The sequence below is a fragment of the Fukomys damarensis genome, unplaced genomic scaffold (assembly GCF_012274545.1).
Source record: "Fukomys damarensis isolate Sample0158 unplaced genomic scaffold, DMR_v1.0_HiC HiC_scaffold_16, whole genome shotgun sequence".
NCBI lineage: Eukaryota > Metazoa > Chordata > Mammalia > Rodentia > Bathyergidae > Fukomys > Fukomys damarensis.
Genome location: NW_022900928.1, coordinates 132,303,796 through 132,330,372, shown reverse-complemented (window position 1 = coordinate 132,330,372; position 26,577 = coordinate 132,303,796). Strand labels below are relative to the sequence as shown.

At 51.6% G+C, this 26,577-nt stretch overlaps 1 protein-coding gene across 8 annotated transcripts in view; it reads right to left on the bottom strand.

The window, feature by feature from the left end:
* Positions 1-26,577, bottom strand: part of Agap1 (ArfGAP with GTPase domain, ankyrin repeat and PH domain 1) — a 468,989-nt gene that overhangs the window by 170,414 nt on the left and 271,998 nt on the right. For all 8 annotated transcript variants that reach the window (XM_033764720.1, XM_033764715.1, XM_033764721.1 and 5 more), the window contains one exon: positions 1,646-1,750. In XM_033764720.1, the coding sequence (XP_033620611.1) occupies positions 1,646-1,750 (105 nt within the window). The remainder of the gene's footprint in view (positions 1-1,645; positions 1,751-26,577) is intronic.

Sequence of the window (26,577 nt, the reverse complement as noted above, 5' to 3'; positions counted from 1 at the left end):
GGGAGCGAAGCATTGGAGACCTGACACTGCCTGAGTCTCGGTGGATGAAAGCCAGGAATGGAAGGGGCAGTAGCATTGGAAAGGCCCTGGTCAAGGGGCAGCTCAGTCACTGGGGGAGGACTCAGGGTTATATCTCTATAAACCCATTGTTAAGTGAGAAATGCAAGTAGAAAATCCACTGAATGTCTCCAGATTATACAATTAGCCTAGTCTACTTCAGTTGTCCACAGGGCACTGACATTAGTTTATGCTTGGGAAAGATCATCCAACGCAATGCCTGCTTTGTATCAAACTGTTGAAGAACTCACGTAACTTATTGGATACTGCACTGAAAATGAAAAGCAGCATGGCTCTATGGGCAGCAAATATCTAGAAAATCCTAAGGAGAACAAAGAAGTCAGGGATTGTCTGTGTATACCTCTAACACCTACTTCCTGGTCAAGTATGGGAGGCACTGCTGTCAGCAGTAGACTCAAGCTAGGGACGCCTGATGACACACCCGCCCTTTGGACATGCATCTGACAGGTGTAGCTGTTGCTGTGAGACAGGCGGGAAAAAGCAATTCATCCCAGTGAGCAAATTAAACAAGGGGACCACTTGTCACCTGGCATGTTGGAGAAGACTTTTTACTTTAGATAAAAGCTAAATGTTATCTAGAATGTAAGGAAAAGGTCTTTTGTGCACTGCCAGGAGATAAACTGATACGATCTCCCTAGGAATTTGGTAACATATACCATACGCCATAACAGCATCCATGCTCTTTAGGTCAGGAATCTGAGTATTAAGAATCTAATCTATTCTAGAGAAACGGACAAGGACACAGATTGAGAGAGAAGGACATGGAATTTAAAGTTCTTTGTAACAGTGAAGAACCTAGAGTAAAGGTATGTTAAATATTAGCTTTTGAAACACCACTGAATCGCTCAGGGTATACCCACCCAGTGGAGTATTAGGCAAGCTTTCAGGCATTAAAGCAGGGGAGTGCATGTATGTTTGCTAACCTGAAAAGGTGGTGGTCTCGTGTCAGCAAAGAACACGGGCTGCAGCCAGCACCTGAGCCTGTAGGGACACAGGGCCCGACACACAGAACTGGCTGGTCTGTGAACCCCACAACTCAAACCACAAGGTACACCAGGTGGGGTTTTATGTGGGACGGGAGGTGGTTTTAATTGTCATTTAATATTAGGTACTGGCATCTTGTCTGACAACAGAAGCTGAGTATGGATCCCACGTAAGTTCTCATTTCTGTTCTCAGCTGCTCAGAGCTGCACCCTGGGTTCAGATGTAATTCTCTTTCAGTCTAGATTTTCGCATAGGTGCGCTCTTCCCTCCTTTCTCCTTCACTGCTTACTCCTGTCTTTCGACTCTCATTTAAATTTTACTTCGTCTGTGTCGTGTCTTTGATTGTAATTCTTTGTAGATTTACAGAGCTACAGATCAGCTGTTGGGGAGAGGAAAGGACAGAGAAAGACGTGTGGCCTAAGAGAGTGTGAGGGATGGGATTACTTATTTCAGGACTGAACAGGAGACCAAACTACTTTCGCTTCAAACACAGGCGCGAGGCCCGACTGCTTACTCGTGCCCGCCGCCCCCAGGGTTTCACAGAGGGCTGTAGTGGGCAACCGCTCGCAGAGGTTGTACTCACATGCAAACTTGGATGGTAGGTCAGCACGCCATTGTCACACAGGGTGACGTATTTCTTCTTCCACTCTTTGTTCAATGACTTTCCACTTCGCTTCAACAGCATGCCCTACGAGGGAGGAGGAGCCAGACATAAAGTTTCACGTAAGCAGGGAAAGAAGCAGCAGGTACCATTGTCACTTACACATTTTAACACTTTCTCTGCCTCTTTTGCCATCTTTTTTTAAAATTAAATTTTTTTTCCTCTTTGCCATCTTAAAAGGGAAATTGTACGTAATTTTAGCTGTTAACATGGTTTTTACTTGACTTTTATATCCAACACACAAGTGGTACCCAGCAAATATCCTCAGGTGTCTGTGTACAGGACTTAACTCTGCAGTGCTAATGCATGCTGACAACCTACCACCAGTACCACAGACCTAACTCTGAGCATACTGATGTACTACTTGGTACCTCTCACATCATGATGTCATTCGCAGAGGAAACACCTGGGGGAATAAAGTTTTAAAGAAAGAACCCCAAGCTTCCCTCTCTGAGAATAACACGTTAATCATACTCTGACCCTGTAACAGATCATTCATTTTACTGTTTCCTTCATTTCACATTTTAATTCATGAAAACTGAAATTCCAATTGCAAACTTTAGTGACAATATTTGATAAATGACTTCTGTGTACTTTGGTCTGTTTTTGATGGAATTATAGTAGCTCCCCTGGAAAAAAACACCCACAACCAGAAATCAGCACATGTTTTTGAAGCCACTTTCAGCCCGCTGTTCCCTGAACGGCTGAGGCGAATGTGTTGTTTTGAGCAGTGATTCCCAGCCTGCTCTACCTTCATTCCCTGGCCTCCGTGTGATGAAAACTGACAGCTGACTCCGAGTGGGATCAGGCCCCAGCCAGGACCTCCAGCCCTCTTTCCCAGCCTGGGCTTTGGAGCTACCTGGCTTCGTTCAGTTCAACTCCAGCATGGTTCTCTGTCCCTCCCCTACCACCTTTTAATTCCTGTCCAAGCACAATAGGGAAAATAGAAGAACCCACCCGTTCTCCCTCCTGCTCTCTGTTTATAAGATGACATGACTGCAATAATGACCAAGAAAGCTTAGGACTAACGCTAGTCAATTCACCCAGACCCACGGGGAAGTAGAGTCCCAAATTTTGAGATCTACTCAGACAACTTGAGAAAGCAGGGGCCCTTGAGTCAGTTTCCACTGACCTCTGAGTCTACTTTCCCTCAAGAATGACAGGATGAGAAAACATGAGGTAAGAATTCTCCCCCAATATAAATGAGTTCAAGTTTCGATTACATTGCCACAATACTGCTTTTTCTGTACTCAGATCAGACCAAACTTCACAGACATAAAGGATGAAGAGCCAGCTCTATGAAATACTGACTCTGGGGAAAAATATCTGAGGGTCTGAAACGAATCACAAACAAATCTTTGGAAGATGCTTTCTCTGCAATCTCTTATTATGTAAGGAAAATAATGTGGCAAAATGTGGGATGTCTTGATTTCTTGGAATTGACACCAAGATGAACCACACGGGGCACTGAGACCAGCGCGGCGAGCCTCACCCAGTGGAGTGCATTACTAAGCTGGCAAACAGAGGCAAAAGAGGCTGCATTGCATGGCGCCAATTACTGCAAGAAGCAGTCACCCCCAGAGACACAATAACAAACAAGCAATTGCTTCAAATCACTGAATTTCCCTCCCCAGTGGGATTCCTACAATTTCAAAATTTCGCCTAATAAAACCTGCCCAAGTTCTTCAGTGGGCTCACATTTTTCCATCCTCCACTGCAGATGGAATTCCAACAAAACAAGGGGCTGGGTGTCACTGTGGTGTCACCGGAAGGTTAGAGCTGCTACAAGCTCCACAAGGCGTGTTCCTTTCCATTCAGAAGAGCACGGCTCCTCTGCTAGCTGCCCTGGGGGTGTGTTTGTGAGCAAATCTCACACTTGTAACGGTCCTTCCACCACTAGTAGCTACAAGGACTCATTTATTAAGGGAAAACGTGAGGGGGATAACAGTCCAATCAGGAGGCATGCAAGGAGATGAGTCCACAAGTTTCTGGGGAACTGAATTAGGCTGATTTACTTTGATGCTGAGAAAACGTCTTCCTGAAGGGAGACCCAAATGCTCACTGTTTTAAATAAACTCTATGGTTCACTGGGAGGGTATCTCGGGATTCTGTGTAGGCACCAGTGTGGCGAAGTCAGTAGATCTATGGGGTTCCTGAATCTGGAGCACATTCTCTAACCCTAGGACCCCTCAGACCTCTCGTGGGTTTATGATATGACCCCGTTCCAAAGATTCCAGGAGACCGAGAGCCACCTGCTGCCCCGCCCACCACCTGGCAGCTGGTGCCAAGCAGGCCAGGCCAGGTGTACTTTGTTTTATGGGCCCGTGCCCTGCTGAGAGCAGTCATGTTCACTTTTCCTCGGCAAAAGGTCACAGGCAGTGGAACCTATGGCTCCCTGGTCACAGAGAAGACTGAGCCACAGAAGCAAAGAGACTATTACTAATGGAAAGCAGCAAGTCTGCCATTGCCCTCTCTTTGCAGCTGCGATCTGCACTTCCTGTGGTGCACCTGGGTGGGATATCTGAGGGTCCCAGCCGTCACCTGGCTCAGCACTGGAGGTCTGGAACCACAGCCGCCCTCCCGAAGCACAGACAGAAGGGCTGGAGCTCAGGATCCCTCTGCAACCACCTTGTCTGTAACCCAGGTGCCCTCTGCAAGGAGTGAGACTCCAGGCCCCAAGGAGAGTGGGCTGCACCTCCTGGTTCACAGAGAGCTTCTCCAACTCCGAGGAATGCGGCTGGACAGGACATCACTTTTGGGCAGGCCTGGGGAGCCCGTCTCTTAATCCCTGATCTCCCTGAAATACCACACATGCTTGGAGAGAACAAATGATGGCAACCACTCAAAGACAATGCAGAGGCATCCTTCAAATGCAATGCTCATGGCTTCAGAGAACAGGACTCCCGTTTCTAAACCCCAGGGCGGCCTGGAAATGCTCTGAACTCTGTCTCAGAGGCAGGGAAAACATGGAGGGGAGTGCTGGGAGCAAATCTTGGTCTCAGTGGCAGATCTCAGGAATAGGCAGTGGGGGGACGTTGGAGAAGGACAGAGCTGCTGGGCGGAGGAGGCCTCCAGGGCAGCCCGCTGTCCTGAGTGCAGCTGAGGCTCCGCTGCTAATGCCAGGAAGAACAGGATCTGTATGTGACAGCTCCCACGTTAATCCCAAAATACAAAGAAAGAGAAAAATATGAGATGGATAGGATAACAGGAAACAGGGAGATAACTCTTTTGCAAAAGAGAAGAAGACCAAGAGATGCAGAGAGGGGAGGAAAGAATGAAGATGTGTGGTGTCCACGTGCCAAGTCCACGTGCCAAGTCCCCATGAGGAATGGAATCACTACGTACAGCAAACGCGGACTAATGAAATATTAAAACGGAGGGCCAGGGATTTAGCTCAGGGGTGCTGCTGCCTGCCTTGCAAGCAAGAGCAAGGTCCTGAGTTCAATCCCTGGTACCATAAATAAATAAATAAAGGAAGGAAGAAAAGAGTAGCAACAGAGCCTATTTTTTTTTGCAGCTAACAGAGGCCAAGCCAGACACACCTGCAGGCTGGCTCATGCAGGCTTGGTGTCTGACACTTCAGACCAAGGTCTCAGTGTTGCTTGGGGTGCCCCTGCCCTCTGGAAGCTCAGGTTCTGGTGGCAGCAGATCCTGAGGTCCGTTGGAAATACCACCTACCCTGCAGGCAGCCTGCACACAGCCAGACTTCCTGGTACCACGGGCACAGCACTTCCTCTCCATCTCAAGCCACCTGCCTCCCAAACTTGTGCTTCCTGCCTGGCCCTGAAGGTACATCAGTCTTGACCTGCCACAGGTGTATGGGGCTGGGGGTGGAGCAGGGGATTAGAGACAGACAGATGAAGCCAGTGTCAAGCCTGCCTATGCAGTGTGGGCATCTTGGACCAGCAGCATCGGCCTCACTGAGGGCTCCCCAGCTGCATAACATCTGGCCCTTGGCCCAAGGGTCTCAAGACCCCAGAGGAGCTGAGCAGACATGCAAGTCTGCACACCACTGGAAGCCAGACCTACTATTCTCAGGAGCAACAGCTTCCCTAAAACAGAATCCCGAGTGCCCGTTTTAATGGCTATGTAAAAGTGACTCAGGAATGGCCACCGGCTTCTACTGCCCAGGCTGGCACTGATGAGGTCACAGGTCAAGTGGCACCAACGGGGACAGTGCAAAGGGAGACTTGGTATGGAGAGAATTCACTTTCTGGTAGAGTCAACGCCACAGAGTGTAGTGCTGCACACTGTATGGGACAAAGGGACTTCTTGTGCAGATGTAGAAACACGAGACCTGGGGTCACAGCACAACACAGCCACACGAAGGGAAACCACAGGCACTTACGCTGTGGCAGTGAGGAAGCTTTCATGTCCTGTGGTGCTTCTGTTTCGGCAAAGCCATGTCATCCTTCATGGTAAACAAGTGCTGTCAATTTAAATGTGATTCTTAAAAAAAAAAATGCCAGTTGCAGTTATTCTGAATTATTTGGGGCTTTACATTTACTTAAGAGCGATCAATACAGGCAATTAAAACTTAGTTTTATGCTTCGATATAAATGGTCTGATTATGAGAGAAATGGTCAAAATCAACGCTGGGGGTACCCATCAAATTTTTGTTGTTCTTGTTCTTTTAAAGGGGTTGAAACTGTTGCAATAGTACAGTATTTGGGAAGGACTGGTTGTCATGGAGACCTGGAATTCCTGTAAAAGGCTTCTGCCTTCAGAGGTGAGCTTTCTGGAAGGTGATGGATTATGTGGGTGCCGTATCACCAGTGGATTCGCCCACAGGTAAGTTCATGGCTGTGCATGCTGTTAGGAGGTGGGGCCTCCCGAATGTGCCGTTAAAGGCGTGGGTCGCTGGCTGCATGACCCGGAAGGAAGGGTGGGTTCTTGTTCCCAGCTCCGTCCCTCCCCCTCTGCTCCCTGGGTGAGCAGCTGTGCCCCACCAGGTCCTTCCACCGCCGTTCCTGCCTTGGAGCCAGCTGAGCACACATGGACTGAACCCACTGCAACCACGAGTCACATAAACCTTTCTCCCTCTAAGTTGCTTGCGTCAGGGAGTGTCCCAGCAACAGGAAAGCGACTGACTAATGTGCTGGCCTAGAGTAGAAATTATTAGGAATATGGTCTTCTGGGGTACGAGAGAAGCAGGAAAGATGACAGGGAGGAGAGAAGCACGGAGGAGGTGAAATAGGGAGAAAGTGTTGGTAAAACGGGGAGAAGCAAGGGAGATGAGAGACAGAGGAGGCAGCATGACCAAGCTGACTGCTGTCGCAGCAGCCCAGGGGTGTCATGACTGAGCTAGGGGATACGGGACTTGGTGACAGAAATGGCAACTTCAGCAATGGCCCGACCGCACTGCTGGCCTGTGTGGGTGACACCGGCCAGTCCAGTAAGGGATCTCGGGCTAAGGGAGGAAACCAGGGATGGAAGTGTGGCTCAGAGGAGCCAATGGAGAAGGGAGAAGCTCCAGGGGAAAAATGACCACACAGAACTGGAATCCAACTTTAAAGGCTTCTTCCCTAAGGTTTGGCAACAATTTTCTTGAGGGTCACTGAAATCAACTAGGTTGATTATTTCATTTTCCTTCTCTACAAACAAATCATGCTGCTTATAGTATTTCTAAAATTACTTAAAAACATGGGCCGGGGATTTAGCTCAGTGGTGCCGCTGCCTGCCTCCCACGCGTAAGAACCTGAGTTTGATCCCTGGTACAAAAAACCAAAACCAAAACCAAAACCAAACAAACAAACAAAAACAATCACAGTGACACAGCCCGGGTGGGTCATGGATTGGGCAGCAACTAATTTTTGAGAATATGAACATTTGTTCTGTAATATGGTAAAACATAATTCTCATTAAATGAATCACTGGTAAATATGCAGAACGATATATTAAGTTCTTAAAATGAAATAAAAAGGCATTTACCACGTCCCTAGTGCAACTTAAAATGTATTTCTGAAGGCAGTTTTGTCTGATTAGTCAGGACAGTCAGAACGCTGTAAAAATAACCACACCAACGGCTGGGCCGTGCGATGTGACGGTCCATCTGTATTCAGGTGGCTCCACATGCTGGTTTCTTGGAACCTGTCAGCCAATGTGCACCGATGCCCTGAGACAGACAACAACCCAGAGGGGTTGGAAGGGCAGCACCACTGGATGTGAGTCATAACACAGCAGTGCGCTGGGGACCCAGTGGCTTCCACGATGGCCACCATATTGAAAGACTTCCAGTCGTGCAGAGCCAGGCCCCAAGGCGCAGAGCCCTGGCAAATGGGTAGATGTCCTGCAGTGATACCCACACTGCACTCAGCCTTTACACTGAGGTCTCGCGCACAGAAAGTGCCAGTGCACCCTGAACAGTGGACACACCAGCTGTTCTCCTGTGAGTGTCCTTGGTCCTGGGAATTCTGCAGCGTGGGAGGAAAGCAGTCCCAGAGGCAGAGAAGGAAGAGCAGCCCCGTCACGCAGCCTGGAAATACAGGGTGACGCCCTTTCTTCTCTGCGACCAGGGTTCCTGTGGGAGGAGGCCATGTGCCTCCCTCCTTCCCAGGGGCACCAGGATGGTCTCTGGGCTTCTCCTTCAAACACTTAGTCTTCAGCACATTTTAGCATCCTGTTTTGCCCTATGCTGGCAAGTGCTGTCCCCAAAGACTTCTTTGATTTGATAAGGACACTGCTCATCTGACAGAAATTTGGGGCTCCGATTTCACCACTTACAACCTGGTGAGCGGGTACTGTAGTGCGAACCTCTATACGAACCCATCCAGTCCACCAGGATCCCCATCAGGCAGGTGGACCCCCCACCTCCAGTCCTGGAGTGACGCTATCTGTGGAATGAGCTCCAGACTTCACTTCCTCTCCATGTTCACGTTACCAAGTTCTGGTGAGACTTCCAGAGGAGGGGAAGACACAGCCGTAGGACTCACTCAGGCCCAACCTGAGCAATGGACTCTGCCACATACCCTGACCCACACGTACCCACCTGCTGCGCAGGCTGCCATGGCCTCTCAGACCCCGGCAAGGGCACCCTGGTCTCTTTGCTTCAGAGGAAGCAACTGTAGCAAGGAGGAGCAGCTGAGGCCCACTCTGTCCCTGAAGAAGGGGCTGGGAGAGCCCCAGAGGGCCACCCTCCTCCTCTGTCACCAACTAGCCCAGGAGCTCAGGTCCACACTGTGGTTCTGCACCACACCAAGGGTCCCAATGCTGAAGACAGCAGCGGCAGGACAAGGGCATGGGCCTCCCACAGAGGGGCTGCTTCTACCCCCAACTCATGTCAGATGCCAGGCAACCACAAAGGGCCCGACATGGGAGAGCCTGGGCTCGCTGGCTGTGGACTGGATGCCACATGGCCCCCTTCTGCACTGACACTCAAACCTGTGCTTGGAGGTTAGCCTTGCCCGGCACGGTGGCACAACACTGGAGGGTGAGGCAGGAGGATTGAGAGATCGAGCCCAACCATGGCAATAAGCAAGACCTCGTCTCAAAAAGGAGAACGTGCACCATGGGAGACCACTGAGGTGCAGATCCAGAGAGCCAGCAGAAGTTAAGCTGCTGAACCCTGAATCCACCCCTAAGATCTTCTGTCTGATCCCTGCCCGGGGTCCCCAGACCCTAATGGGGTGTCCCACAGACGGGCCTGTTGGCCCTGACAGCGAGCTGCCTGTACGCGGGGCTGTGTCCTGCCCCAGGCAGGGTCGGTTCCAACCTCTAGAGTTGCCTGGGGTACGGGATTCTCCTTCACGCAGCTGTACTTCCAGGCCCTGGAGAGCAGCCTTGCGTGTGGCCGTGCAGGCTCTGGCCCTGCTCTGGCCCAAGCTCTTCCTAAGCAAACACACCAGTCACTTTGCCACCATGGGGCGCCTCTCTGGGCCCGAGTGGGGACCCTCCGAACACATGCAGCCTCCCAGACGGAAACCAGCTGGGGAAGGGGAGCCCTTGTCTCCTTCGACATTGGCAACCCCCAGCTTCCCACACTGAGCTCGCTGGCCTGAATGCTCGCAGCTCTGCTCTATGTACCAGGACAGCAGGAAGTCATATATTTCAACCATTCAGCGTATGCGAAGCTGCTGAGAGATAACAGAGGGAGGCTGCAAGGCTTTGCCTGTCCAGCCACAATTAGGCGGTGGCTCCCACAGGGGTGCAAATGGCCCCGTGATTCTAAGCCTCCTCGAATCCCCACGGCCCAGAGCAAAGCCACACGGTGACATGTCAACAAGCATCTGCTGCCCATCTTTCAGACGCCACTTCGGAGCATGTGAAGAGTCTCTGCTGAGGACTGTGTCCTGATGTCCGGCCATGACATGAGCGCAGGAGGCGCCCAGTGTCCTCTGACAGCCCATGGACAGCGCATGGCCAACCGACTGGAGTGACCCTGATTAGTCCCATGCTATACAGGAGGCTGCTGGGACACAGGGAGGTTGTGTAACTGGTCCACCCTGCACAGTGTGAGGCAGTGTCCCCCAAAGACAGTTCCAGTGAGCCACTTTGCACGGCACTCACGCTCGTGTGTAAAACACCATCCCATGCTGACTCCAGGCTGGCCCGAGCTCTCTCTGACCCTCAGCCTCTGAGGAAGGGACGCTGTCTACACCAGCTCCAGCCTTAAGGCTGTCACCTTGGCCCTGCAGAGCGCTGAGGGCCCAGGCAGCTCTTAGGGGCTCTGTCCATGGTTCTCAGACTGAGTTAGGAGAAGTAATATGATGACTTTTCTCAGTTCATTTGGTTTCATGGCAGATCTTGTGCAGCTATGAATAAGGAAAACAGAACCTAAATCCTGTTCTGCTATAAAGAAAACAAGAAACACAGCAGACTTTGCAGCAGGCAGCCGGTAGAGGTTGGCAGGACCCAAAGACGTCAGTGAAGGCCGTGAGAAGGGCCAAAGGGTTGGGTGCACCTCCAGTGTATCCCTGGCTGTGGGATTTCCATGCTGAATGCTGAGGTGGCCTTGGCTTCGTGAAGCCTAGGAGGAGGGGGCAGTGCCAAGCAGAGTGACCGGAGATGTTTCCAATGCCAAACCCTCCACACTGACCCCAAGTGCTTTCTCATTTCCTGCCAATGGAAACTCTCACAGCAAGAATGGGCCTGGGAACCGAGGTCAAATCCAGGGCAAGTGGGAGACTGGGCCTTAGAATGGAGTCCCTTCTGGGGGGCATTCAGACCCTTCCAATTAGAGAAGATCTGATCTGTGGGCTGGCTCTTGTCTAAGGCCACAAATTGTAACTTGATAAAGGAGACACTCAGACTGCTCAGGAATTTGAATACTGTCTTGAACAAAAGCACATGGAGAAGACTCAAAATGGAAAGTGGTCCTGATCCTGACCCTCGGGCCAGCAGGAAGCGGGAGTGAGAATGGCAAACACGGGCCACTTGCCATGGCAGGTGTGAGGGCAGAGCCCAGCATCCAGCATGTCCTCCCAGAGCAGAACTCCAACTCCTGGGCCCCGAGCAGGGCACACAGGACTCGCACAGGGCCGGGCCGAAGAACTGCCATGGACCAGGGACTGCTGTGAGGAACAGACGCTGTCACTGCTCCGCCCGGTTCCCACAGTACTCTGTGTGTGTGTGTGTGTGTGTGTGTGTGTGTGTGTGTGTGTGTGCGCGCGCGCACGCGCGCGTGTGTTAACTGGTGTGCTAAGCATCCTGGTGTCCAGATGGTGAGGACCAGACCCAAGGAGCCTCATTCACTTGTGGGTTCGGTGTAGACATGGAGATCGTGTACTTGGGGCCTGCGGCTGGGGCTGTGGAGGCTTTAGGATGGGCTGTGCGTAGCCAGCATGGCTGCTCCTGCCGTTATGTCCCTGAGCAGCCTCACAGGAATCCACAGAGAGTGCCCCTGAGACTATTGGGGGGACCAGGCACCAGAAGGATCAGGGCCATTACTTCCCCACGCCGACCACTCCGGCCGATGGTGAGGATGTGGGCCCCAGAAGGCTCTGCGTGCAGCCTAAATCCTTGACCCAGGAAATCGTGATACAGAGAAGCTGGCGTCATCTTGCACCAGTGTGACTTGGATTAATTAACCAAAACAGCAGCAAGGGGCAGACCCGGGCGCCTGGTCACCCGCTTCCCCAGACTGCGTGTGAAGCGTTCATGTCTTTCGCTTGTTTGCACAGCAAGAAATTAAGGGCCTCCCCGTCACACCTCTGACTGCTCCTCTTACCTTCCATGGAAACGGCTGATGTTGGTCTAATTGCCACCACCTCACTAATTTATTGCTGCTACAGAGGGGCTGGGATTCTAATGATCCACAACCAAAATACCAGGGTCTCTAGATCGGACACCCTACTTTTTGCTCAAGAGCCCTTCTCTGTGGTGGAGCAAAGCGCACAGTTGCCTGGTGGCTGCGAGCTCTTTCTGCATCATGTGTATTCTTTGTTAGTCCCAAGAGGTCACCGGGAGCCAAAAGCAATGCGAAGTATACAAGCTTTAAACAACTCACAAAGTTAACGTAATGAATGTAAGCGCTGCCTGAAATCCATCACTCTGCATTTGCCGCTGCCCCAAGCTGTGATAAAACACCACTCATAAATTTATATTAAAACTCTGCTCGATAGCAATTATTTACCAACAAAGATTTATTGACGGCATTAGGGACTGGGGGTCTGACCCGGGTGAACTGTCTTTGTTTCAGGCTGAATGGCGCTGGGCTCTGCTTAAGTAGGGACCACGACACATAGGGCATGCTGGACGGCCCGGCTCCTCTGTAGCCCTGGGTGCGAGGCCGTGTCACGGAAAGCTCGGCCAGCCACGGGTTTCCCACCTGCGGGGCCAACACACACTGAGGCTGTGGATGCATCGGACAGCAGGCAGGGACAGCAAACACATGCTTTAGCAGTACTAAAGATGGAATTACCCTGCACCCCAGAATTACCCAAGTTTAAAAAGACAATAATGTGCCATGGCTTAAGCACATCCACCTGATTTCAGGAATGTTTAATGCTGACTGGTGTTAGATTGTACATCCTATCATACTGGCTTTAGCTGGGTGCCTGTAGTCCCAGTTGCTTGGGAGGCTGAGGCAGGATGACCACTGGAGCCCAAGAGTTCACACAGGGGCCTCACCTCAAGAACAAAACAAAAAGCATCATGGGTTTTGTGTAGCTCTACAGTAAATACCTGTTCCTAGCTCCCTTAGTGTTTAATGATTCACAATGAAACTATTTTTTTCTCCAGCACAGGGGGTGGTTGGGGCAAGAGGATTCCAAGTTCAAGTCCCACCAGGGCAACTTAGGGAAGACCCTGTTTCTGAATTAAAAAAGGAAAAGAAAAAGGGCTGGGAATATAGCTCAGTGGTAGAAGCACCTGCAGTTTTGGTCCCTAGTACTACAAAAACAAACAATACTTCTACAAGGATTTTCATTATTACAGTTACGAATTTCTAAAATGTCTCAGCGAAAGGCTGGCATCTTTAACTGACTCAAAAAGGTAGGGCCATCACTCACTCAATCTTCATGTTTGTGTTGAACATTTTTACTGTAATTATGACTTTTCCAGATTGGGATGTAGCTCGTGAGTGGATGCCTGCCTGCTGTGGGTGAACCACTGGTTTTGATCCCCAGCACCACAAAAACCAAAGCAAACCAAGAAACCCCAAAGATTTTAGCCTGACAATTCAATCAGCTTTCTGTCACCATGACAAAAATGCCCGAGGGAAATCAATTCACCAGAAGGAAGCCTTGCCTTGGCTCACAGTTTCTGAGGTGGCAGTCCATGGCCACTGGGCCAGGTGGCTCTGGGCCACGACAGCACTGTACATTTCGGTGGTGCGTGTGGCGGAGGAAGACTGAGACAGGAAGTGCCCAGGGTCCCTGTGTCCCCTCCAAGACCACGGCCCCGTGAGCTCGCTCCCTTACTCTCAGCTCCATCTCTTGAAGGGTACCATGGGTGGGGAACAAGCTGGGGGAAACTGACCCCACCACAGCACAGGTATTAAAATCGTGGCTGACTTGTACCAAACTGACTTTAAAAATTCCTAAAACAGCGCATGAGTGGGTGGCAAGAGGATGTAACTGCACCTATAGGGACCCAGGGGCAGAGGAGGCAGAGGTCCTGGAGGATGTGCTTCCTGTGGCGCCCATGCCACCGAGCTTTCCTCGGGCCCGACCTCCAGAGTGGACAGGCACCCTACCTGCTGTGTGAAGCTGAGAAGAAATACTCCCGCTCTGCCAGGATCGGAGCAGACCCAGAGGGTGTGGAAACCCAAGGCACCCACCCGTGCATGCCTTGCTCCTGGACCCTGAGCCTCTCACCAGGGGCCTAATCGGCGCTAGATGCTGCACCCAGCAGTGACGTGTGACGCTGGGTCTCAAACACAGTCCTCCCGGCAGGTGACACCCTGGCCTCTTGCAGAATTGGTGATGCAGGGACGCCCATGGGACCAGAGCATGCGCTCCCGCCTCTGCTGGGCCATCAAGTCCATCGGCGGAGCTCCTCACCACATAGGCCGGTGCTTCAGGAGGACCAACCTCACGGCCCGCAGAGCCTGCAGCACCTCCTTTTAAACCAGCAGACTCTGCCTTTTCTTTCCGAGTGCCCTCGTCCTTACCCCACATGCCTCACACTCAGCACATCCCAGCAGACACACAGACTTTGCCTTCCGTCGACTGGGGACTCGGGGGGCCAGGACTGTTTGAGCTCGTGCTGGCACCCAGATTCCTACCTCAGTAGTTGCTCTGGGGTTCATCCTAAAGTAATCTCACTTATTTATAGACATTCTTAGCTCTTCAAAAAACCAGAGCACCACATCCATAATCTAGTACCACAATTAAAACAACATGGCGCTCTTTACAGTGACACTGGGCCAATGCCAAGGGGTGACCGACACCCTCCAGGGTACAGTGATTAACAGAAAAAGTACAGCTGACAGAAAGTGACCGGGGCAGACAGGGACTAAGGCCGCTAGCCATCCAAGGGGCAGAGCATGCCCTTCGAAGTCAATCGATAACCCAGAAATCGTTTGCCACGTGCAAGAAAATCGTCTTGGCTAAATGGGGCCCTGGCCTCCCCCATGTGGAAGACCCGTCCGCAACTGTGGGGCCGGAGCAGAGGCTTTGGTGGTGGTGGGGGGGCAGGCGAGCTGGCTGTAGGCAGGGGCCCCGCCACAGTGGGGTCATTTTAACTTTGTTTGCACACGTTTGCATAGAGACAGCAGGAACCCCTATCCCCGAGCACCTCTCCTGACTGGTGATGCCACCACCCAGCCCTCCGCAGGTGCCACAGCTGCCCCAGGCTGAAGGTGGAGGGTGCGGGGCAGGAGCGGCAACTGGATCTTAACTGGCTCCCCAGCCACCCCGCCCCTTGCTGGTTAGTGATATTTCTGCCGTTCTGCCAGGTTGCCGGGTACAAAGGTTTACACTTTAATTGAGCTGTCAGCATCCCCAACAACCCCACAAAGCCCGATTATGCGCGGCAGGGTTAGTGACACTCCGGTTACTGCGGACGCCCTATTTGCGGAACCCAAACCCGAGCCACACACAGGTCAGCTCACCCACGCGACCTTCCTGTCATTAGCCGCGTCTATTCCTACCTCACCGCTGAGAAAATCACACGGTGACAGCTTCAAAGCGCCGCCCGGGACTGGATTCGACCAGGAGCTAATCACCCACAAATCCAGCTCAAATGGCAGTAATTGGCTAAACTGCTCCCCTCTCCAGAGCACAGCAGTAATTTGGGATAATAAAGAAAAGGATTATTCAGCTAACTGCCCCGAAATGTATGCTTTGTGACCGACACACTTCACATTTTAATAATGATGGACAGAGAATCCAATTTAACACAGTGTCAACGGAATAACAAGACCGGGCACAAGGACAGGGAAGAAGGGAGAAAAAAGTTTGTTGCGTTCCTCACCCGCTTTTGAAAACCACGTTGGCGGCGCGTATCGCGGGAGAGATCTGCGGTTCACACTGGGCCTAGGTGACGCTAAGAGGTGCAGATCAGACCCAGATGCGAACCAAAGCCATCTTAATCTGGGCCCCAAATTAGCAATGAAGCCATGGTACAGCGGGGTCCAAAACACACCCGCGACCCCTCCCAATGAAACAAAAAACAAGTGCAAAACCCTCTGAGACTTAAAGAAACTAAGGAAAACACACTTTGCACCAGGCGTGCTGCTTTCCTGCTCTCCCTAGTTAATACTCCCTCTCGGCCCCCACATTCTGCTTCCCCTGCCTGACTCTTCCATCACTGGGGATGACCACGTCACACTGCCTCGTGGTGACAGCTCTGCAGAGCCCCTTGCTGCTGCTGCCCATGTAGGCCTCAGCAGGAAGCACTGAGGCAGAACCCTGCATTCCTGTCCCCTCCTCCTGCTGGCCCGCAGGCCACCGCCACAAACAGCCACAGGCACTCGCTGTGCCCTGGAAATGGGTTCCATTGCTCCGGGAGTGAAATAAAATTAAACTGTGTGCCGCTGCCTGCCGGGAAACACCCCCAGGAGCTGGGGTCGGACGGATGGAGGCACCAAGGTCCTCGTGGTGGGCATTCTGAACAAGGGTTTGCCGATGGCACAGTGCCCACAGACAGAGCAGAGTAGAGTCCTGCGTGACCCACAACAAAAACCTGCTGCTTTCCCGCAGGGACCCCACAAGGACGGCCTCTGCAGGAGTCATATGCATGGTGTCTCCCGGGATTCCATGGGGCAGCAGCGCCTGAGCCCAGAGCAGACCCTTGGGGTCAGAAGCTGATGCCAGGCAATCTATGAAGTAGGTTTTATATCTGTATGAACATTTAGAAAATATTTAGCCTTCTGCAGCAGATGTGTCTTTCATCCCCAGTCTCTAACACACAATTCTTTTTCCTCTTCTCCCCCTTTTTTGAGACAGCTTCTGTCTGCACAGTTCAGAGAGAACTCACCATGTAGCCTAGGGTGACCTCAACACATGGTGATCCTCCTGCCTCAGCCTGCCAAGTGCTGGGATTACACGTGAGTGTCACCATGCCAGCTCCCAACACATACTCCTAAGCATGTTCTCGGGGTGCACCTATTCCTGCTTCGCCCCATTTCTCACTTCCGTCTCTGGCCTCTGTCACCTGCCTCCAGTGCTCCTGGAAGCCATGGCTCACAGCCTGCTCCTGCTCACGTCACACTTGTCCCTGGAAGGTCTCACTCCCTGTCACGTCAGTGTCTGGTGTCCATCACTGCACTGACCACAGCGGCCTCCTCCCCAGCAGCCTGGAGACCCCTGCACACCACACCTCCACCTCTTCAGCCTGAACCCCTCCTGAAGGGGAGGCTCCCGCTGGGCCTGTGCTTTCCTGCAGCAGCACCAGGGTTGTGCACATCAAATGAGGAGTCGGGTGTGGCCTGCAGTTTGTCCTAACTGAGATGTGTCACACCGCAAACTACACACCAGCTTTAGGGCTTCATTGGTCACACCCAGCGCTTTGGGAGGGACCCTTTCCACCTCGCTCCTTCTGCACCCCTGTAACTGGCCAATGCAAGGTACGTGCTTTCCACCACGGCTGCACACTTCAAACGAGGAGTTGGTTGCGGCAAATGCAAGCTGGAAATGGTGTCGCAGGTCCATTACCCCAGGACTGAGGCAGGAGGATCACCTTGTGCTTGAGGATAGCTGGGCTACACAGTGAGTTCAAGTCCCCCAAAATCAAAGAGGTTCAGCGAGTCCTCGATGAACAACTGGTTACAGCCTTACCACGGCAGGGAGGAAAGGGCCGGGCGAAGCAGCACGGCTGGCAGCAGTTGGAGCTGCATCTGCGCTGTTCCACTGCCTACCCCATGTGTGGCCTGCACCACACAGCACAGCTGGCTAGGAAAAGCACACACGCGAGGGCACACTGCGGGTCCTGGTGTCTGCACAGAAGCGAAGAGCACACAGCCGGGCGGAGCAGCTCACACCTGCCCTGGGGTTCGAGGGGAAGGAAGGCAGGAAGGAAGGCACTCGCCTTCTTCCTGGTCACAGAGAGAAAGGTCCAGGTAGCCCAACCGCCCCACATGTCACTGTTAACCAGGGCTGACGGGAAAGGGCTGGTGGTGCTTCTCAGCAGTGAGCTCCCCTTCTCCACCCACAGTGACAGCACACGGCACACTGACCACAGCCGAGCCCGAGGCCCTGGTGACACAGCACCCCTGGCAGCCCCGCTGTGTGCCAGAATCGGCATAGGATGAACCCTCCACCGGGCCTCAGGACACTAAGCCCTGGCCTCCAGAAAGACTCTGTGTATTTCTCAGACATCTGTGTAGCATCGTGAACTGATCAGAAGGAAGGAGACAAGCAGGTTTCTGGAAAACAAAATGAATTGGATCGGTGTCACGCTCCTGGGCCATGTGTCCGCAGAGCCATCCACGAAGGGTCAGAATGGAGTTCCTGAGCTGTTTCATGCTTTGTCTCGGAGATGGGCACCTACCAAGGGCTACACCAGTGATGGTGAATCTTTTAGAGCTGTCAATGCTAACAAAAAGCCTGCTGTGGCACGCATGCCATATGTTTGCCACCACTGGACCTTCAGGTGGTCCAAGATGAGGAGGGCATCCTGCTCTCTGTCTCTCTCAAAATGCAGGCTCCTCAGACTCTGGAGTAATGGGACCTCCATGGCTCTCCTCCTCCCGCATGGTATTTTCTAAAATGTGTGAGACCTCCTTTCACAGACCCCAACGTCCTCCCCAGGAAACCCCATGTCACTGCCATCTGTAGGGTATGTGCAGGGTCATCCCTACATCATTCGCCTCTGATGAGCAGGAAACAGTTACTCTCCCTGTCCTCCCCCGCCCAGCAGGGACATGAGCGGGTTTCTCATGCACAAGTGGTCAGCTCAAGTGTCTCAAGCCACCTGGAACCAAGGCCAGGGAAGGCAGTCACGGGTGGGGGCAGCCCTGCCCCAGCAGGGCTCTGCTTCTGCCCAAAGTCACATATGGAGGCTGTAGGATGAATGCCAGGGCGATCACATGAAATGTGTTCCCACTTCCGGAGTGAACTCAATGGCGCCCGTGACATCTCACCAATCTCAGCAAGGCTGGGTCAGGTAGCCAGCAGCAGCCCAAACCGCACATCTGGAAATGACCCCCGGCAATGGTCCACACTCCAAAGTCCTCCAGTGCCAACGGCTTTTTACAACAGAGGGTGAAGTGGCATTTGACACACACTTGGATTCATCACATAAAAAAAAAAAAAATTACTGGGAGGGTCCCTCCATACAAGTTGACTGTTAATCAGGACCATTTCAGGACAGAACACTGCAAATATTGTGTCAGCAAGTTAAAAATGGCCTAGTTGTTTCAGGGTAAGAATCACTTAATTCATACTCTATATAAAGTATTGCATTTCATGCCCCATTTGCTGTAACATATTAGTGGGCTCATCAAGTAACAATCTCTCCCTTGCCTGGTTCAGATTCGTGGAGTGGGCGGAGGGAGCCTGTGCAGGGACCACGCTGTACCCCGGGACAGCGGCTGGGCACACGCATGCCGTGGCTGCCGGCGATGTTAAGCTGACCTAGTCTTAGGAGATGCCCTTCCCACACTCCCAGCCCAACCCGCACTGGGTGGGCTGCTCCTCATTTATCTAAGATTACTGAGAAAGACGGCCAGACAGCAGAGCTGTACTCACAGGATGGATTTCATTTCACTATTAAGATGTCAGAAATACTTATTAAAGAAGCACTGACACCTAGAATTCTCTGGCACAAGTTCTCTGCAAAGCAAAACCAAAATAAACACCACCCGCCCCCAAACAAACTGAGTGAACAACCTATGAGTAGGAACTGTTTGAAATCCCAGATACTTGTTACAGTACAAAAAAAAAATTCTCAAAACTGAGAAGCAGATGCGTGAGGAGGATGTTTCATCTGTCGGGTTCTCTTTTACTTCACATGTCTTGGATACTGTCTTTTTTTTCGGGGGGGTATGGGGATCAAACTCAGGACCTTGCACTTTCAAGGCAGGTGCAGTGCCACGAAGCTAAATTCCCAGCCCTCCAGATACTATTAATAAAATATTTATCTCCAAGAAGGTTTGAAGAAATAGTAGTGACTGGAAACAAAACCAACGAAGTCTTCGCAAACCATGGCTTCAAGTCCCTCAGGAAAGAAAGGACTGAGGGGATGATTTCTGGTGCAGGTCACAACTGTATTTCCCTTTTCCCCTTAAATGCCAGGATGCTGAGATGAGTTGCAAGTTATATTTCTGAATGTATGCGTTCTGGCATAATGACCTCTCCTCTGTTGCTTGACCCTCAGCTTTTATTATTTTAATGAGTGCCAAGGTTTAAAGACACAGTTTGTCATTAGGAGGAGGACGAGGAGGAGGTAGCATCACAGATGACTGAGCACGGGGGTCCGCTTCCAGCCCGGTGCCTTCCAGGGTGCCCACAGTGGCCCAGGAGCTCTGCTGGCTGTAGGTGAGTCATCTGGAGTATGTGCGGCGGCATTTGTCTCTTGAGTTGCCAGCTCTCAGAACTTACCGCAGCAGGGGTTTAGCTCAGTGGTGCTGCTGCCTGACTTGCAAGTGCAAAGTCCCAAGTTCAATCCCCGGTACCAAACAAAAAAGCAAAACAGAACATACCAGCAAAGCTAGATTGGATCCCACCCCCAAAGGCTGAAGTCTGTCCTACAGATGAGAGTGGCACCTTGGGGATAAGTGACTATTGTGGGCAGGAGGCACAGAAGCCACAGTGACAGCCGTGCAGAAGGCAATGCTGGGACATTCAAAGAAACTGCACAGAAAAACTAAGAACCCAGAAGGCCCGATGCCGGTGAGCTGCTCCTGTCCGCGCCTGGCAGTCCCGGAGTCGTCTACAGATTCCAGAGGCGACACGCTTCTGTCCTGGAAGGGGTGGCAGAGGGACAGCAGCTACCTGCAGACTTCAGGACCCGGAACAGCTGCTGTCCCCACCAGAAAATGGCCCCCGGGTCCTAGCAAATGATCCCCCCCCGCCCAATTTCACTTTCCCCAAAACTTCTCATGGGTGGAGAGGGAGTTAATAAAAGAAACAATATGTATAAAGAACGCAAGGTGACCAGAGTATGGCTAATGGAATTTGATGCTGGCTTTAATTTTAATGAAGAAAGTTGCCAGTGGCAACAAGACTGTCAGCCGCTGCTGAGCGCCATTAATAAAGATCGCGAAAACATTAGTGCCCGGCACCAGTACAAAGGTTCCCCTCGCTTCACGCTGTGCTAAATTGGCTGCCCAATTTTTCTTAAGTGTCCATTCTATTTAGAAGACAATTTATTAATTTTTGCCATTCATTGTCAGTTGACAGGCCATCATTCTGTAGCCCGAATTTTAGATGAAAACTAATTGAAAAGACTGGCAGTATTTATGAGGGGTATTATTTGTCAATTACGGCGGCAAATACCGCTTGCGACTAGCAACTCTGACGTGACGCCCCTGTCCGCTGGGTGGGAGCCCCGCAACTGCTGGCGGTAAAATATGAGGAAGTCTCTCCCCGAGCATCAGCTCGTCAATCTCACAGGCGCGGGGAGGCACTTTCCTCCTGCGTCCACAGACCTCTCGGGGGAGACGGGTACCTCATACCGGGTGCCAGAGGGGCCGCCCGCTTGTGGGCCAGAATTCGTCGGCACCCGATTCACGTTAGCCAGTTTTCACCACCGCTGCGTAAGAGCCGGGAGAACCACCTGGAAGGTCTGCACCTTACATTTTGAGGCCCAGGGTTGGAACGCTGGCCCCGCACATGGCAGGTCCCCAGTTCACCCCTCAACACAACAAACAAAACCAAGCAGAACCGTCCCCAGGCCACTACTGCATGCTAAGTTCAGGTAGGGTTATATACACGCATGGATGTTCTGCATATCAGACTTGCCAAGTGAGAAGCTTCATGTTATTATTTAAAATGACAAGCCTACACAGGGCATGGTGGCGTAAGCCTGCAATCCCAGCACCCAGGAAGCTGAGGCAGAAGGATCGCCATGAGTTTGAGGCCAGCCTGAACTACACTGCGAGACCTTGTCTCACAAAATAAGTGCCTTACTTTGTATAAGGAAAAATTATTTTTAATCATTGATAAGCCCTTCATAAGTCGAGACGTATATTTCTCTATAAATGTGATGGTCATATTCTATGTTATCTTTACACTTTTGAACCAATTGTAAAAAACCTGATAAAAGGCACCTAGCAAAGAACGAACAGTAATCTGCTTATTAACTAAAAAGTTTCCAGGCTAACCTCCCTCTCTGTGGTACTGTGGAAGGTAGAATTTGTCAGACTGCTGTTTAGCCCGTATCATGTTCGGTTTGAGTTGACCCAAAGTTACCGGTTACAGCTACGAAGATGCACATCTTTGCAAAGAAACTAAAACACAGGCTGTGCGGTCATGGTGTCTTGTTATCTGTCTGGCCCAATGGCACAGTGAAAACTCCGGGTCACCCAGTAGTAGTGCTAAGTGTCACTACAGGCACCAAGCACTCAGAGTCCAGCAAAATGCCACTCCTGTGCCATTGCCCGGGCTCTTCAAAGGCACCGGGAAACTGGGCTTTGCACCTATCAATTCCCAATTTACTGCTGTGAGCCCAGGGGAGTCACCTGCAGGGTAGCTTGTCGGCTGGCCGCTTCCGTGACCCCTCACTGGCCTTGATCTGTCTCCGTTCACAGCAGCATGGCTGGCCTGGGAGGTGTACAGGTTCAGAGACACCGTAATGAGTGATGCATAGGGCACCATGCTGTGTGGGCCTCCACACGTGCAGTTTCTGCTCGGGCACACTCCACGCACAGCAACAGTGTGGGGTACAGAGGATGCTCCCACAATATGGCAGGGACAAGTCACCCCCATCCCAGACTTGGGGTGCGGGGGTCCAAGAGAACATGCATGCACGCTTCTTGCACCTTTCCACCTCCCTCTGCAGGGTCCATTGGGCCCTGTCCACTCTCTGCCACACGGCAGGGACCCAGTGGGCCACAGACAGCTGAGCTCATCCACACCGGGGTCTACTGGGCTTACAACTCACAGGCGGTATGGTCTCATGTTCTGAAGTTTAATAGCTTCTCTGGGCAGGGGGTTTTCAGTGGTGGCCATCTTGCTGGTGACCTTGGTGCCAGTGGCCACAAGTTTCTAACTTCATGCGGGATGCTGGTGTGAACTCCTGGGCAGTATGTGGTCAAGCCAAGGCAAGGCCCAGGGCCCATCTTATCCCAAGTCACAGTGAGGGCTTCCCTATGGCACAGGCAGGTGGCTCACAGGGACTGCGCTCAACACACCAGAACCATTTCTGGGACTGCTTTGGGTCTTCTGCTGGCTTGGACGGGGAAAGATCTGCAGCTCCAAGTGCCCCAGGTCAAGTGCGTTGGCCATGAGCATCGGCGGGGTCAGATGGTGGCCCAGCCCAGAGACAGGAATTCTAGGGGTGTCTCCTAGGGCTGCCACTTGGCCAGCCCTGGCTTTCAGGAGCCAAAGGATTCCTTCCTGACTGACACCAGGTGAGGTGGGTTTTCTTATATGCTCCCCGTGGCCCCAAATTCTTGTTGGACCACAGGTATCAGAACAAATGGAGGAGGAAGAGTTATAGCCTCAGTGATGCTAAATTAAAGTGAAAATTCAAAAAAATTATTCTTGGTGCTTCTGAGACAAGGCTGACCCTCAGGGAATGTGACCCTAAAGGGTATATTAGAAATTTTCACCAAGACTTGAAGAGCAAGGATGTCTTCTCTCTCCTAGGTTTTTTTTTTTAAAATCAGGGATCAAACTCAGGCCCTTGTGCTTACAAGGCAGGTGGCAGCACCACTGAGCTACATCCCCGGCCCTAGAGTCTTAAATCCATTTCTCAACACTGGACTCTGATTCCTATTCTCAGCCTTGAATTAAGTGGAGAAGATCAGGTCTCCGGGCCTTGCAGCACTGTGGCTGGAAACGAGTGGGACGCAGTGCATGCACATTTATAACACAGAAATCAAAAGTTCAGGGCAATGGATTTCAGGGAAAGAAAGACTGGCATTTTATCTTCCAACTAGGGATAACTGTTTTCCACTTAACATAACTCATCTTTCATGACTTACTTCAAGAATATAGCCAGAGAAAACTATTTTTAGAATCAGGTTTGAAAAATGGTAAACCTGTAACTGATTTAGCAACTATGCCTAAAACAAAACAAAACAAATGCAGCAATATTTAAATAATACTATTGCAAAGGGAAGTTAAATTTTGGCTGACATTTAATTTTGAATAATCTGTGACTGATTTGAAATGGTGATCACACTATTCACTCTCCCCCCAAATCGAAGGGACCACTTTCCAGGTAGATTTTGCTCCCTGCCACGCTGAGAGGACCTGGCTTTCTCATGTCTCCACGGCACCCGAGGGACAGGGAGGTCTTGTGTGCTGGCAGTGTCAGGGTCCTCCTCTGGGACTCACTGAGCTCATTTGTCAAATGTCACAGATGAATTTTATTTTCTTGTCAGCTTTGTCTATTTTTCTTTTCCTCCACAAATTTGGGATCTATCACTCCTTCCTTCCTGGTTCAGAGCAGAAGTAACAGATATAAAAGTGAATTCAGTGGTGTGAGCCCCTCTGGTGCATCCTGCCCGACAGTGGACCCAGGGAGAGCTGGCCGGACACCCCGGGGAAGGGTGGATGTGACATGAACCTCTGAGGGTGTCTCACAGAGGCCTGGCTCCCTAACGAGGGTGGATAAAGGACTGTTTTCCAGAATTGGCTCTGATGTGGAGAACACAATGTTAAGGAAAGTAAAGCAAGGGAGAACCCAGCCGCTTCTGAGATCTAACCAGGAAGCTATCATTCCAATGATGAGAACCAATCCACAGCTTAGCTGATGAAGGAGGTCATGAGACTTCCCAAGGTCTCTGCCAGTAAGTGCAGGGCTTGCCAGGCTGGTTGGGGTTCCAGGCTCCTTGTCTCCTCCACATGTGGCTCTCGGCCCTGGCCACAGCCTGGTCTGAGCTGGCTGCTATGGAGTGGACCCATCCCTGGCGGCCAGGACAGGGTTTCCTCAAGGGCAAAAGCAGCAACTAGGCAGTGAAAGGCGGAGGGTGGCCCATACAACACCACCTAGGGCTGGAGAAGGGGGAGTGTGCACCCAGCCCTGTGCTAGCCGGAAGGATGCAGTCAGAGTGGGGAGGAGCATGGTCTCCTGTACCCTTGCTGCAGCATTTTCTGTGTGGCCCTGAACCAGAACTGGGCCTAAATTTTCTCAGCCCTGACAGGAGCTGACAAGATTTGACTGCTGGTTTTCAAATTGGGTTTGCTGGAGGCGACCCTGGGGAACAGGATGACAGGGAAGGCTGAGTGGGCGGAGCGATACCTCTACAGCAGCCAGGTGCAGTCCAGCCAGGGCTCCATCTTTCCATGAGCCCACACATCTCATTCCTTCTCCTCGGTGGTGAAGAGGAGAAAGCCCAGAACGCACCCATGTCCTGCTGCGTGCTTCAGTGAAGGCCCGGAGTCTAGGTATTTAGGTATGGCACAATTACACGGCCTGCACGTCTACGCGGGACGCTGACCTGGGGGTCTGCATTTACCAGGGCATTTTGTGAACAACAGTGCTTCCCAAGTGAGTCTGGGGCAGAGCCTACACTGCCTCGCAGCCCAAACCGTAACACGCAATAGCCGTCTTCCTCCCATCACAGCACATCCGACTGTTGGTCTTAAATCTCATTCCCCACAAAAGATAACACTGTAGATTTCCACACTTTGGAGCAAAGGCAACTGCTGTACTTTCCTCCCTCCGAGAGGCTGAAGAACATATTCTGTCTTCAATTTTCAGTAGCATTCAAGATCTTTATTCGGCCATACTGTCTGATAAAATGCCCTGGCTTGTGAGTCCCTGAATAATTACCATGGGGTCTCCCAAAGTGACACCTAGTCTTGCTAACAAAGAAAAAGCTGCGGTGGAAGTGATGTAAAACAGACAGTGAAGGGGAAGGCGGAGGAGGGGAGGGGAGGGGAAGCTCCTCCCCCTGCTCACCAGTCCCTGGGTGTGGCGTGCAGAGGGATTTATCTGTACTGCCTGGGGGCTAATTAGAAAGAAACAAGGAAAATCACAGGGAAACTGACCAACAAGGCTGGAGTTGTTGATTCCGTGTCATGGGCAGTACGAAAGACACAGAGAACCTTTCTCCCACAAAGCCCTCCTCACTTAACCTGCTTGAATCCACTTTCAAACCCTGCAATGGAGCAGCCTGTTTTCCTCAGTTAGTCTACAAAACACAGTGAAGATGCATCTCTTCGAATAATCTTTGATTCCCCAAGTAATCCTTACTGTCCTTCACTGTTGCATGGCCCCCAAACACACAAAGCTCCCCTAAATGGGATTTTAAAAAAGGTTCCTCAAAGAAAGGGTGTAAACTCTCATCGATTTCTTCCTTTGTTGGGTGAACTGCCCACTATAGAAATTAAGGGTTCCTTTGTAAGTGGCCCAAGTTTCTGCAGAAGCCGCCTTCTCCGGCTCCTTGACCTCTTTGTTGGAAGGTGTCAAAGGTCTGTCAGAGACACACTCAAGTCGGGACAAACCGCTCAGCCAGGGTTAGCTATCACTGCCGATCTACGGCTCCTCTGCGTTCACTCCCACCGCTAATTCATCATGGCCCAGACAGCTGGGCTGATTGAGGGCTCCCGGCACAATGCCGGGCTCGCCGGCCACCCCGCGGCCCGGCCAGGGGGAGGGCTGACTGGCACAGGCTCCGGTGGCCAAGATAAGTGCTGGCTGTCAGCGCAAGGACAAAGAAGGGCAGGCCCTGGGGAAAGAAAGGAGATTAAAAAAAAAAAAAAAACCCTCCACAACTGCTTTATCTGATGAGGGTTATGGCTAATTAATTATAAACTCAATTACCTAACCCTTACTTCAGCAGTCTCTATTCATTAAGAGATAAAACTTGACTGACGGCAACTTCTTCTCACACATGCACACACAGCGGGCCACGCCCC